Source organism: Capra hircus, chromosome 22 (genome assembly GCF_001704415.2).
Source record: "Capra hircus breed San Clemente chromosome 22, ASM170441v1, whole genome shotgun sequence".
Taxonomy (NCBI): Eukaryota; Metazoa; Chordata; class Mammalia; order Artiodactyla; family Bovidae; genus Capra; species Capra hircus.
The window spans coordinates 15,433,243-15,447,644 of NC_030829.1; the positions used below are offsets into that span (position 1 = coordinate 15,433,243).

The window sequence follows — 14,402 nt, forward strand, 5'->3', positions numbered from 1 at the left end:
GTGTGAGGCAACATGGCTGTCTGTGGAGGCTGGGCTTCCCCTGCTTCTGGTCAGGTATCTATTTTGCTTTTATAGGAGTGTAACCACTTTACAGTGTTGTGGGAGTTTCTGCTGGGCAACAGTATGAATTGGCTCTGTGTACGCATATACCTCCTCCCTCTGAGTCTCCCTTCCCCCGCACCCCACTCCCCAGCCACCTGGTCATCACGGAGCCCTGAGCTGGGCGGCCTGAGCTGCACGGCGGCGCCCCACTCGCTGTCTGTTTCACACAGTTACTTGTGTATGGCATTGTTGCTCTCTCGGTTCATCCCACCCTCCCCTTTCCCTCTGTGTCCACAAGTCCACTCTTCTTGTCAGTCTTGTGGTATTTATTCCCTGAAGGTGGGACGTGGCACTCAGTGGGCCAGGCTCTGGTCATGAAACCGTACGTCACAAGTTCCTGACCCTTCATGGCTATCTGCCATTTAGGTCACTTGGTGAGATTTTCATTTGCAGTTGGGAAATGCTCTAAAGAAATAAGATGCTTCAGTGATTTAGAAGGGAATAACCACTTGAAAACCATCTATAAAAGAGAATAAGGGAGCAGAAGAAGTATGTAAAATAAAGCATTGAATTGACTACATTTTAGAAAATGATTCTTGAATGTTTGTGCCTAATAAATCTGAACTACTGTGTGAGGACCAAGAACCACTAAGTATTAGCAATGGATGAATGAGAGAATGCTTGAAATAATTAGCATGTTTAAATTGGCTGATTGCTGCTAAATAGAGTGAAACTACAGAATATGGTGGATATGAAGGCCTATATTTTTTGCTGCATAAAAATTGAATCTTGAAACACAAGTTGATTTCACAATAACAAGGTTCTTTGGGTTTTCAGAGATCCCAAGTCATGAGTGAAGCCCAGTGTGTTTTTTTCTTATTACTATTAATGGTCCCCACTTGTGTTAATTTCTTACCTTACAGAAATTTTTCCTCCTCCATCCTGACAAAGCAAATTAGTTCAAATTTACATAGAAGATCTAATGTTATGGCTAATTGAACAATTCAGCAGAGTCACAGATCCAGACGTAGTTAAACATAAGTGATGGCCACCTACATGTGTTCATAATTATAGCAAGCTCACAGTCAGTGAGGTTTAGCATTAGGTGTTTCTTCAAGTTGCACTCATACTAAACACATGGGTGGTCGTCAGGGTCACCATCTGTGGGATCTGAGAGGTTTCACCTGAGCCAGAAAAGCTGCTGGGTGGCATGTACGTATTTCCTCTCGTGCAGTAAAGTAGTCTGTTTTGTATTGTAAGGAACTACCTACTCTAAATGTCACTTATCCAACTTTAACTTGAGCCAAGTACCCTTTTAAAAACTTTTGTTTAATTATTTTGAGAGAGAGGTACAGAGATGCCTTATGTAATCCCTGTTCCAAATGAAACAGAGAGACCAAATGAAATAGAGACCAAATGAAATTCAGTTAATTTCCTTCACTCACTGTGCATCTTGTCTTTTTTTTTGAGTGGACTTTGAGAATACCACTTTCTGCTTTGCCGCCTCAGGTATGACAGGTACAGTTTTCATCATTTTTCTCCTAAGAGAACCACAGCTCTTTAACTTCTGTTGTTTCTATGCATGGAGGAAAAAACCACAAAAGCAACATTTTTTTTTTTTACTTACTGGACTTACTTAAGTCCCAATCTATATGTATTAACCCTGTCTTTTATGGGCAGCCCCGTTCTTTCATTCTTGGTTTATTTTTATAGGATGGTTTGGGGAGAAGAGTGAAAATTCCTAGTTTAAAGTACTTGTTTAGGAAGGATTCCAATAATAAAGAACAAGTAAAAACTGATTTTTTCCAGTTTTTGGTATATTAGGTCAGCCTGTGTGCTCGATCTCTATGAGCAGCAGAGTGCCTCTGTTCGTAAAAGTTGTTCTACCTTGTGGCAGTGACCCCATATAGTTCCCAGATTCTTGATACTGATTATCAAGAATCAGTAATCAATGATTCAGCAATTGTGATACTTGATGTAAGAGTACCTGGCTAAACCCTCCACTGAAATACCAGTGTTGAATGAAACACTCTAACTTTATAATCCAGCAGGTTGTGTGTGTTTAAATAATGTTGAGTGACTTTGTGTGCCTGTAAGGCTTACAGTGCATTGGGGGAAGAGACAGAAATAACCACATGAGTAGCATGCCAGCTGTGAGATCTCTTGATGAATACGTGGCCCTGTCTCAGGGTCCATTATGGTACTCTAAGGAAGTACAGCTGGAGCTGACATGGAGGTCTCAAGGGAAAGCAGCAGGAGAGCACTCTAGGCAGTAGGGACAGAAATCGCAAAGGCCCTGGGCCATTCTGGAAAAGCAGTGTGGTGGATGGGCCCAGAAGTTACGAACTGATTAATAGATTATTCCATATGGAGGCACAAACCTCGTGTTCCTTTCCCAAGAATGACCTTAGTTCATCTCAGTTCTCGTACCATGATGTGTAATAGTTAGGCAGGTTGCCTGTGATTTTACTTGTAGACTGGTGTGCTGTATGACAAGCAGGAACCACTGTGTGAGGTGTCCTGGACTGCTGTGCTACACTACAAAATCTTCATCATCAAGCAGCATCTGATCACTGTAAGGTGGCAACAGAGGGAGAGTAGAGGAAACCAGCAAAAATAGCCAGAGATACCATCTCCTTTCTTACATCTGTGTGTTCCTTTTTAATTTTCTTTTACTTCGGGCTCCTGCCACTCAGGATCCCATGGGCTTCTCCGCTGGCTCAGTGGTAAAGAATTCACCTGCCAAGTAGCAGAGATCCAGGAGACGTAGGTTTGATCCCTGGGTCAGGAAGATCTCCTGGAGGAGGAAACAGCAACCTGCTCCATTTTTGCCTGGAAAATCCCATGGGTAGAGGAGCGTGGCAGGCTACAGTCCACGGGGTTGCAAAATGACTTAGCAACTAAACAACAAGAAGTCAGGATCCTGTACAAAGACAGTCTGTTTTTTATAGGTATTTGTTATAAACTAAGGAAAAGGACACTATGAAAACTTGTATTAAAACTTAGAAAGTGTTTAGCAAAGAGCTCATTCCAAGTCACAACAGAATAGGTTACATCTGGTCTTTTTCACTCAAAGGTTTTCAGATCATTTTGCTTTTGATCTTGCCTGGCTGTCTCCTGACCATGTGGAGCTGGGCTGAGCATTTCTTATTGGTTCCTCTTGAGATGAAAGACTGACTGTTCTACTTGACCCAGTTAGAGGTATTTAAGTTCATTGTTCTGTGCTCCACCCTCCCCTCAGTAGCTTGTAACTAATGGGAAATACCTGGGGCCAACTTCATCTTGAGAAGGTCTCATTTGTGCACTGACTTCTTTCTTGTCCTTTTCCTTGTTCCCTAGTAGGTCCTGTAAACTCCTTTGTACACTTTGGCTCTGGGTCTGGCTGTTTTGTTGTATTATTACTGGCTGGTGGCTGACTTTATGTCACATGAATGTCTGCTTTGTATAGCCTTGTTGGCGTTTAGGCTCAGCTGTCCCATGAGCATGTTGAAGCAGGTGTTATCTACTTCTTAGGCCTAGAGGCTGTAATCTGGTCATCATCTTCAGACTCAAGACCTACTGTAATGACTAAGCTGGAGAAGAATGCTTCTCTATGTTTTGAAAATGATGAATTGTTCTCTTGTTCCTGCTTTGCTGGTTCTTTGTTTTTCTTGTAGTTTGCATTAGTCTCTGAATCTCGATGAAGATGTCTGATAAGCTGACTCACATGCTGTCTGGCTAGACCCATTCTTTAAGCCTAGATGTGAGCTGACAATCCCATCAAGCTGTCTTCTCTGGGATATTAGAAGGTGGGTTCTGGATTACTGTAGAGTTTGGATCCCAGGTAGAGCAATGGTAAAGAATCTACTTGAAAGTGCAGGAGACACAGGAGACGCAGGTTCGATCTCTGCATTGGGGAGCTCCCCTGGAGACGGAAATGGCAACCCACTCCAGTATTCTTGCCTGGAGAATCCCATGGACAGAAGAGCTGGCCGGGCTAGTTCATGGGGTTGCAGAGTCGGATGCGACTAAGTGACTGAGCACTCACACACACACATACATTAAAAGTAAATGATTCCTGTGAAATGAGTCACACAGTACATCTCAGCTTTCTTCTCATGTCACGAGATGAAAGATGGGGCTGAGTATTCTCCAAGGCTCCATGGAGCTCTATGCTCTGGGTCTGTTCTCTGAAGCTTTCTGTCTGAGAAAATGCTGTCATAGCAAAGTACTCATTACTAACTAATCTGTGCTGACAAAAATACTAAAACTTTTTATTATTCATTAATTTATTCTGGCTTTTCTGGACCTGGGCTGCTGTGCGGGCTTCTCTGTAGTTGCAGCGAGCGGGAGGTGCTCTCTAGTTGGGGTGTTTGGGCTTCTTATTGCAGTGGCTTCTCTTCTTACAAAGCACAGGCTCCAGGTACATGGGCTCAGTAGTTGTGGCGCATGGGCTTTATTGCTCCGTGGCACGTGGAATCTTCCCAGACCAGGGATCGAACCCGTGTCCCCTGCATTGACAGGTGAATTGTTGAGCACTGGACCACTGGGGAAGTCCAAAAATAATGAAACTTTTTACACTGGGAATAACAGCTATCTGTTCCCATATTGTGGTTTCTTCATCTTTCTATTTCAATTGTGACTTAGGAAAGGGACTTCAGAATCAGTGTTTCCTCATCCTTGGGAGATCTTCGCTGGCATCCGTTGGCTGTTTTGGCTACAGCTGAATATTGTTGAGGATCTTGATGATGTGTGGTGCTGTGATGCAGTCAGGAGGACATGGTCTGGTTTTCCCTCATCGAAAAGATGCTTCATTAGATGGAAAAATTAAAACTCTTGGTGCCGTGAAGCAATTTGATATGGGTTTGAACTAAAGCTATTCTATCTCTTTAATCAGTAAAGAAGAAAATTAGGAAAGAATTAGGAACAGAATCTCATGCCAGGATGTCATGATGTTATGGGTAGGGTACATGTGTTCCTGTTCATCAAACTGAAATCCCAAACTAGGGGGTGTAATTTTCGGCTCATAGTGTTACATTATTTTCATGCTTGTGAAAAGTTCATTCAAAGTCTCTTTGAATCCCCCCAAAGTCCTAATGCTTCTTAAACTTATAGAATGATTTGGCTCATAGGAAATAACTATTGTTGGTGCCTGAAGTTTTTTTATGAGTGTATTATTAATCTCCAGTCATTTCTGCAGTGTCAGCCTTGAGGTATATGGAACCGTATCATTTGCCAGAGTGTAGCTTAAACAACAAATGTTATCTTTTCTTGATTCTCAAGAATAGCTACAGTTATCACATACCCTTTCACACATCCGTTATTATCGACATTTAGATAGATTAAATATGAAGCCCTCCTTCTACCAGACACCTCTCAAATCCTACCGAATCTCATCAGTTCACATATAATAAGAGTGAGGTGTAACCTGTTCAGTCCTCAGTTTTCTCTTCAGTACCAGGTGTTTGAAGGAGGTTCATTCTACCTTTACAAATCATGTAAGTTCTTAATAGTCCTAGGGTGAGTTTGCCAAATGATTTTTAGTCTGTTCTTTCCTGTACAGGGTTAGTCATCTCATTTTAGTGGAGCCTTGGGGTTTTCCTGAACGACCAGACCTTGCTGATCAAGAGAGACCAATTCCAGTTTGGATCAGAGCCTTGGGAGCAGCGTTGACTCCCTTTAACCCTTTAGCTGGCCTCAGGATTGCAGGGCCCTTTGGTGAGTGCTTTTATATCTGTACCCTGTGTGTGCGTTTGTGCTAGTCACTCAGTTGTGTCCCACTTTGTGACCCCACGGGCTGTAGCCCACCATGCCATCTGTCCATGGGATTCTCCAGGCAAGAATACTGGAGTGGGTTGCCATTTCCTTCTCCAGGGGATCTTCCTGACCCAGGGATCAAACTGCATCTCTTGCATCTCCTGCATTGGCAGGTGGATTCTTTACCACTGTGCCACCTGGAATGCCACATATCTGTATCCCGGGAGAGCAAAATGTTTATAGAGAACAACAGAGGTGTATTTGCTGATAACCATTGTTAGTTAACATCTTGAAAACAAAAACAAACCTTACTTTTTCTCCTCCTCCTCTAAAAAGTACCAGTCAATGCATAAAGATAACTGAAACCAGGCTCCTCTCCTTAAAGAGGAATCTTTGTATGGTAAACATTACAGATAATTAGCAGGCAGTTCAGTTCAGTCGCTCAGTCATGTCCAACTCTTTGCGACCGCATGAATCGCAGCACGCCAGACCTCCCTGTCCATCACCAACTCCTGGAGTTCACACAAACTCATGTCCATTGAGTCGGTGATGCCATCCAACCATCTCATCCTCTGTCGTCCCCTTCTCCTCCTGCCCTCAATCTTTCCTAGCATCAGGGTCTTTTCTAGTGACTCGGTTCTTCACATCAGGTGGCCAAAGTACTGGAGTTTGAGCTTCAGCATCAGTCCTTCTAATGAACACTCAGGACTGATTTCCTTTAGGACGGACTGGTTGGATCTCCTTGCAGTCCAAGGGACTCTCAAGAGTCTTCTCCAACACCAGAGTTCAAAAGCATCAATTCTTTGGCACTCAGCTTTCTTTATAGTCCAACTCTCACATCCATACATGACTACTGGAAAAACAATAGCTTTGACTATATGGACCTTTGTTGGCAAAGTAATGTCTCTGCTTCTTAATATGATGTCTAGGTTAGTCATACCTTTTCTTCCAAGGAGCAAGCATCTTTTGATTTCATGGCTGCAGTCACCACCTGTAGTGATTTTGAAGCCCCCCAAAATAAAGTTGGTCACTGTTTCCATTATTTCCCAGTCTGTTTGCCGTGAAGTGATGGGACCAGATGCCATGATCTTAGTTTTCTGAATGTTGAGTTTTAAGCCAACTTTTTCATTCTCCTCTTTAACTTTTATCAAGAGGCTCTTTAGTTCTTCGCTTTCTACCATGAGGGTGGTGTCATCTGCATATCTGAGGTTATTGATACTTCTCTCAGCAATCTTGATTCCAGCTATGCTTCTTCCAGCCTGGCATTTCACATGATGTACTCTGCATATAAATTAAATAAGCAGGGTGACAATATACAACCTTTATGTACTCCTTTCCCAATTTGGAACCAGTCTGTTGTTCCATGTCCAGTTCTAACTGTTGCTTCTTGACCTGCATACAGATTTCTCAAGAGGCAGGTCAGGTGGTCTGGATATTCCCATCTCTTGAAGAATTTTCCACAGTTTGTTGTGATCCACACAGTCAAAGGCTTTGGCGTACTCAGTAAAGCAGAAGTAGATGTTTTTCTGGAACTCTTGCTTTTTCGATGATCCATGAATGTTGGCAATTTGATCTCTGGTTCCTCTGCCTTTTCTAAATCCAGCTTGAACATCTGGAAATTCACATTTCACATAATGTTGAAGCGCCAGCACCCCTAATCCCAGTAGGGCTCACCAGCTTAGGTGTCAGGTGCTCCTTTGATGAGCTGCTTAAGAGCTTTAGAGGCCTGAAATGTAAATGGATTTTGCTTGATCATAGCTCTACAGGTAGCAGTAATGGGGCAAGTAAAGGATGAGAGGAAATCAGGAGAAAATGACGGGGGCAGAAGAAGGCTGAGGAGGGGCCTTGCATGCACTCTGCCTCCCGCTGGTGCTCACGCGGGGTCGGGGGCCAGTTTAGAATGTCTCCTGCATCATGGGCATCCTTGGTGGAGCTGTGTGGTTCCTTCAGAGAATCAGGGAGGCAGGTGAAGGAAGGAAGACCTTGCTGTAACGGGCAGTCATAGCAGAGAGGGAAACCAGTCAGTCCTTGGGCCCTAGACGGGAAAACGGTGACTTGAGAAAAGGTTCCTGCTCTTCCTCTTTCCTCTGGGGCCCCGCCCCTGCCTCTCACCTCAGGGGTGGGGCTGTGGGGGCCACTGTGGATGACCATAGTGGGCAGCACTGCTAGTGTTCCAAGCAGAAAGTCTGAGTGCATTTTCCCAGGAAATATTTATATCCCAGTTTACTTCATTTGACTTCCCTTGTGGCTCAGATGGTGAAGAATCTGCCTGAAATGCAAGAGGCCTGGGTTCAATCCCTGGGTCAGGAAGATCTCCTGGAAAAGGAAATGGCAACCCACTCCAGTATTCTTGCCTGGAGAACTCCATGGACAGAGGAGCCTGGAGGGCCACAGTCCATGAGATCACAAAGAGTCGGACACAACTGAGTGACTTTCACTTCACTTTACTTCATTTAGATGCTAATGTGTTGTAAATGTGGAAAAGATACAAATTATTAAGTTAATTTTATGGTATACCTTGTTTTATTCACCTGCCTTGTTTAATAGAATTTATTTTCCTACAAAAACAAGTCTTAGGCAACTGTTTTTGACGTCCTGAAGCATATCTGTAAGTCAGTATATGACAGTGTTTCATTCTTATTGTAATCTTTCCTTAGGGAACTTGAGAGCAATTTCTAGATCTGTGCTTTTTTGAACCTAATATGCGTATTTGAACATATGCCTAATGTAGCATTTAGTATTCATTATAGAAGCAAACACTGAAATCTTCTCTTGTTTAGTATCATTTAATGACTCAATCGTGTCCGACTCTTTGCAACCCCATGAACTGTAGCCAGGCAGGCTTCTCTGTCTTTGGGGTTTCCCAAGCAAAAATACAGGAATGGGTTGCCATTTCCTTCTCCAGGGGATCTTCCTGACCCAGGGACTGAATCTGCGTCTCTTGTACTGGCAGGCGGATTCTTTACCACTGAGCCACCAGGGAAGCCCTGAAATCTTCTCTACTATTATATAAATTAATTACAACTTAAAATGTTTGTTTTCTATTACATAGGTTTAAGTCTAGTACAGCGTTTGAGGCCTGATTTCAAACGGAAGTATTCTTCAATGTTTGAAGATGATACAGTGACAGAATACATCTACCACTGTAATGTCCAGACTCCGAGGTAAGGGTCTCAATTCTAAATTTCCTGTATTTGTGTTTTAGACTTTTCTTTTTTGAAAATGTGTGAACAGTCCAGGAGATATTTATCAGTATGTAAATGACACAACTTAAAAGGACAAGTAGTTGTTAATTTACTCATCTATTCATGGAGAACCTGTGATGTAAAACACTGTACTGGATTCTGATGAGAGATTAAAAAGTCAGAGGTACTTTCTCCCCTTAAGGGGTCCATGGACAAGTTGAGGGAAGTCTTGGTCTCGGGCATCTTGTTAAGGTGACCAGAGTTGAGAGATCATAAAGAGTTTCAAATAAAACAGTGTTCTCAAACTGAGTATGAATGTTGTACTTTTAAAAAAGGAGCTCTGGTGTAAACAAAAGTAAATGGTCTTCTATACCATAGATCTTCTTAAAACCATTTATTATGCCAAAGGGTTTTAAATCTCCCAGGCGTGTGGTAGAGACAAGGCAGCCTTTTCAAGTTCATTTGCTGATGGCACCCTTCTGTACACAGCACCTCCTAAGGACTGTGCGTCAGCCTGAGAAACACTGAGAAGGGAGGGGGATGGAGAGTCTATATTAATTTCGACAGTGATTAGGAGAGAGAGCATAGTAGCTAGAGGAAGCAAGAGAGCCAAGCAAAGGTATAGCTTATTTTAAAAAAAAAGACTTCTAGATGTCAGATACAAGGTACCAGTGGAGAGAATGGAGTTTGAAAGTCTTGAAGAGCTGGGAGGAGCCCCGAAACCAGAACCTAGAGTCGGTATGGAGAGGATCAAGAACGGAGTGTGATGGTGAGAGCTCTGGCTTCCATTCTTCTTCTGTACCAGAATTGTTGAAGTAGTTTATCAGAAATGTGGTGTCTGAACCCTCTCTCTGAGACTGATTCAGTGGTTCTGGGCTGCATCTTTACCAAACACTTCTGCTGAGTCCAGTAGAGGTGGGCCATAGACTATACTTAAAAATGTAAAAATGGTTTCTCACCCTTTCTAATATCCAGACTTGGGTGAAAGGCTGAGAGGTGAGATGCAGAAATAGCTCCTTCACTTTTTTTTTTTCTTTGCCTCTCTCACTTCTCTCAGGGCTTCCCTGGTGGCTCAGATGGTAAAGAATCTGCCGCCAATGCAGGAAATCTGGGTTCAATCCCTGGGTCAGGAAGGTCCCCTGGAGAAATAAATGAGAACCCACTCCAGTATTCTTGCCTGGGAAATCCCATGAGCAGAGGAGCCTGGTAGGCTACCTTCCATGGGGTTGCAAAGAGTCAGACATGACTGAGCAACTAACACCACTTCTCTCAAAGAATACGTACACCTACTTTATTAAAGAGATTGAGGCCGTGAGAGCACTGGCGGTATAGCGGTAGCTTCCGTCTTTTTGATAAAGTAGGTTATAGGTTGTCTGCCAAAGGGGAGGGAGGCTGGAGAGGTTTGGAGTCTGCAAGTGATTGATGTTTTGTGACTCACCAGGCACTTGACTTGGGTGGATTAGGTCTGAACACTTTGCTCACTTGTCCCAGCAATTATTAGTGGCCTGTTCCAGGGGACTCATCTGTCTTCCTACATGGTCTCAGTGTTCTGTTCTTCACCTACTCACATTTCACAATCATGTGTGCCCATGTAGGCCTAGTTTGTGGCCTGTCCTGTGGTGGAACTTGAATTCACAAATGGCCATTCACAAGTACCCCTGGTACCACAAAGAGACCAGAGAAATGACCGCAGCATGGATCTGTCTAAGGAGTTGGCCAGGTGTTCTGTGTTCTTTTATGTGACGGTCCGTCAGGTGTGGCCCACGCGAGAAGACATAGGAGAGGCTCAGAGAACAAAGTTTAGTATACTCACAGGTCCTGGAACGGGGTCGCTGAGGAAGGCTCACAGGCAATGCAGCAGGTTCTGATCAGGTGGCAGAAGACATGCATGAGGGGAACCCCAGGAGGGAACCTTTACTGGGTTCTGTGGGAGAGGCAGGCAGCGCAAGGTGGGCAGCGTAGAATGGACTACCTAAATTATTTCAGCGGGCTCTCAGATATCCAGGTGGTTTCTAGTTATTTGGCACCTGGCCCTGGGATGACTCAGGCAGAGGAACATCACCTCCTGGGATGTGAAGGCCAGACAGAAGAGGTGTAGCTCCATGTTAGTTAGTTTGCATATAAAGGGGTGGTCCCAGCTGAGTCCTTTGGTATCTCTAAAAATAAGTTAACCCCAAGAGGCAGTCTCTTCCCAGCCAGAACAATTTTTAGGGGGACTTCCCTGGTAGTCCATTGATGAAGACTGCACAATCCCAATACAGGGGGCTCAGGTTCGATCCCTGGTCAGTGAGCTAGATCCCACTTGCCACAACTAAAGATACCAAATGCTGCAGCAAAGATTGAAGATCCCACATGCTGCAATGAAGACCCAGTGCATCCAAATAAATAAATATATGTTTGTTTTTTTAAAAAAGGTTTTCAAATGTGTCAAATATCATAATATGCAGAAAATTAAAAATATGTAACAATTCACAAAGAATACTTAATCTGAATTTGTTCTTATCTTGGTGTTGATGTTGCCATTGAAGGTAAAAAGCTGGTGTCCTGAGCCTGTGGAAAAGCTGCCTTGTGAATAAGTTAGAGTGGAAAAAAAAAACATTTCCACACTCCCCAAAGGAAATTTGATAATTATATGATAGGGACTTAGGGTCACATGTTTTGATTTGGAGGAGGATCATTTTTTGTAAGAGTTTTTTTAAGAGGTTAAAACATCCTTCTTTATCTAACAAAAAAGTATATCTTCTGTGAGGCTTGTTCCTTACACTTCTTGGTAAATTATTTTCTGTGCAAGCTGCAGTCTTTCTTAAATGGGGGAGAATCTGAATATGAGCGTGTTTTAATAGAGGTGAGAGTGTGATGTGCACTTATCCCCCAGAATCATGCATGAGATTTTTCTCTCTTTAAGTGGTGAGACTGCATTCAAAAACATGACTATCCCTTATGGATGGGCAAAAAGGCCAATGCTCCAGCGAATTGGCAAAATGCACCCTGACATTCCAGTTTCCGTGATCTTTGGCGCCCGATCCTGCATAGATGGCAATTCTGGCACCAGCATCCAGTCACTACGACCACAGTCATATGTGAAGACGATAGTAAGTGTGTGGTGCTCAGCTGCATGTGAAGTCTGTTCTATTACCTTTGCTTTGATTGAGCTCTCCCCTCATCCCTGTGCCTTCACATCGAAGCTATACCTGCAGTCTTGGTCAGAGACCTGTAGTCATGTGTGATGGAGTCAGGGTTTGATCCAAAGAAATCTTCGTGTCCAGAAAGCAAATCACCATTCTTGGGGCCTTGTCAGTCCTGGAGCCACAGCATCTCTAAGGTGGGAGAGACCAAACGAGGGACAGACAGGTCCAATAGCATCTCTACCACCTCCCAAGGCAGCACATTCTCACCTTGGCTAGTGTTTCCGTTGGCCCTGCTGTTAGAGATCAACCTAGAATGTTATTTTTGCATCTTAAAACTTTAGTAAGATTCACTGGATTTTCTCTTTATTCTCAGATCCTTTATTTAATCAAATATACACTAGTTGCTGAGGATTAGTATTGCTTTTTCTTTCCTGTTTCATTCATGGATAGCCATTGTCAGTTTCATTGCTCAGTGTGTAAAAGCATTCTTAAATGCTTCTACTCGCTGACCACCTGACCGCTTTTGGTTTCCTAGGCCATTCTCGGAGCAGGCCATTATGTGTATGCAGATCAGCCGGAAGACTTCAACCAGAAAGTGAAGGAGATCTGTGACAGCGTGGACTGAGCACTCTGCAGATGATGTGGGAAAGCCACACGGCCGACACGCTCCTCAGCAGTAATTCACCGTCGGTGATGCAGAGTAAGGAATCCGACACGAGAACCAGGCAGTCTTCCTGACTGTACTTTGCACATGTTTTCTTTATGAAGCTGCTCACACATTTAAACCAGTTAGTGCCTTCTAGAGGAATGACTTTCCTTTCTCCTACACAAAATCAAAATATACAAGAGTCTCCAAATCCAATAACTGTAATAAAAGGTTATTTGTCCCTCTGCCATGCTGAAAAACTGTAATTTTTCAACTGAAATTTTTATTTCTATCTAACTTTGCTAGGTCCGGTATTTTTTATATTGCCATCTATATTGCCAATTTTAACAAGTGATTTTCTGAGTTTATTTTATATACTGCAAAGGTGCACTTTATTTTCCTTGCTTATATATACCATGTCCAATAACTGATAGAGTTACTCAAAATTCAGTGTTTCTACGTAAAAATTTGTTATTTTCTTAGAATACATCACTTCGTTTTTGAAATGGAGTGTTGAGACAGGGTTTTGGTTAGGAAGATGGGAACTGATTTCTAGTATTGATTTCTCTGAGTATTTCATGTACTGAAAAACCTTAACTAAAAGTCTCTCCTTTTTTCCCCCATTAATACTATTGTTCTTTTCTGTGAGCCAGGATGCAGCAGAAGGAACAGATTCCCTCACTGAGGGGACATTAAGACTATTACCTTCCAGTAAGCCAATCATATATTTTCATCTAACTCTTACAGACGGGTGCTAAAACTGGGTTATATTTTTACCACTAAAATATAAAAATTGGTGCCATTATGTCTCATGGCACCAGAAGTCAGCTAATATTGGGTGTTGGTTTTTTTTTTTTTTTTGGAAGAGTTTTGTGTTGATTAAATAACTTACATACTTGAAGTTATATAACAAAAGTTCTGTAAGGTTGATTGAACTATGCAACAGTAACTACCATCAAGTGTAGCACTTTCTTGCTATGTTACTACAAGGGATGCTTCTCTGAAACTGTGAAAAAGCTCCATGTAGTACCTGGCTACTACTGAGAAGACCCTCTGCAAAAGAAAATGCCAGAGGGTGGTCACCAGCAAGGCATCTTTGCCTTCTGTTTTGCTTCACATTGCTGGTCTAGGAAAAAAGATGGTTATGTAAATAAAAATGGTGAACTAGAGCAAACAGTGACTTCATGGTTTTGATTATTGCATTTGAAAAATGATCAGTTAATAAAGTTTTAGCTGTTAGGAAATGAAAGGTTGTTATCACTGTTGATGAACTGTGAGGAAGACCAATTATTCTGTTTTCAACATTATCTTCCCATACAAAAAAAGAAAAACAGCAAATTTTACTGAAGCACAACAGATAGCTTCCCAGTGAGCAGTTTGTGTCTCTGTTTTGGGAGGGACTAGGAGATGGAAATGGCAACCCACTCCAGTGTTCTTGCCTGGAGAATCCCAGGGACGGCGGAGCCTGGTGGGCTGCCATCTGTGGGGTCGCACAGAGTCGGACACGACTGAAGCGACTTAGCAGCAGCAGCAGCAGGTTAGGACAGAAGATAACAGGAGAGCTAACCCTAGCCTGGAGAATAAAAGTAGTGTTTACTTTTTAGATTCAGAACTATTAATGGTGCAAATAATGTGGGTTATTTTGGTATTTTTATTTGACATACT

At 42.8% G+C, this 14,402-nt stretch overlaps 1 protein-coding gene across 3 annotated transcripts in view; it reads left to right on the plus strand.

Moving 5' to 3' along the window:
- Positions 1-13,911, plus strand: part of ABHD5 (abhydrolase domain containing 5) — a 38,621-nt gene extending 24,710 nt beyond the window's left edge. For all 3 annotated transcript variants that reach the window (XM_018038326.1, XM_018038328.1, XM_018038327.1), the window contains 4 exons: positions 5,585-5,739; positions 8,831-8,942; positions 11,869-12,055; positions 12,627-13,911. In XM_018038326.1, the coding sequence (XP_017893815.1) occupies positions 5,585-5,739; positions 8,831-8,942; positions 11,869-12,055; positions 12,627-12,716 (544 nt within the window). In that variant the 3' untranslated portion in view covers positions 12,717-13,911. The remainder of the gene's footprint in view (positions 1-5,584; positions 5,740-8,830; positions 8,943-11,868; positions 12,056-12,626) is intronic.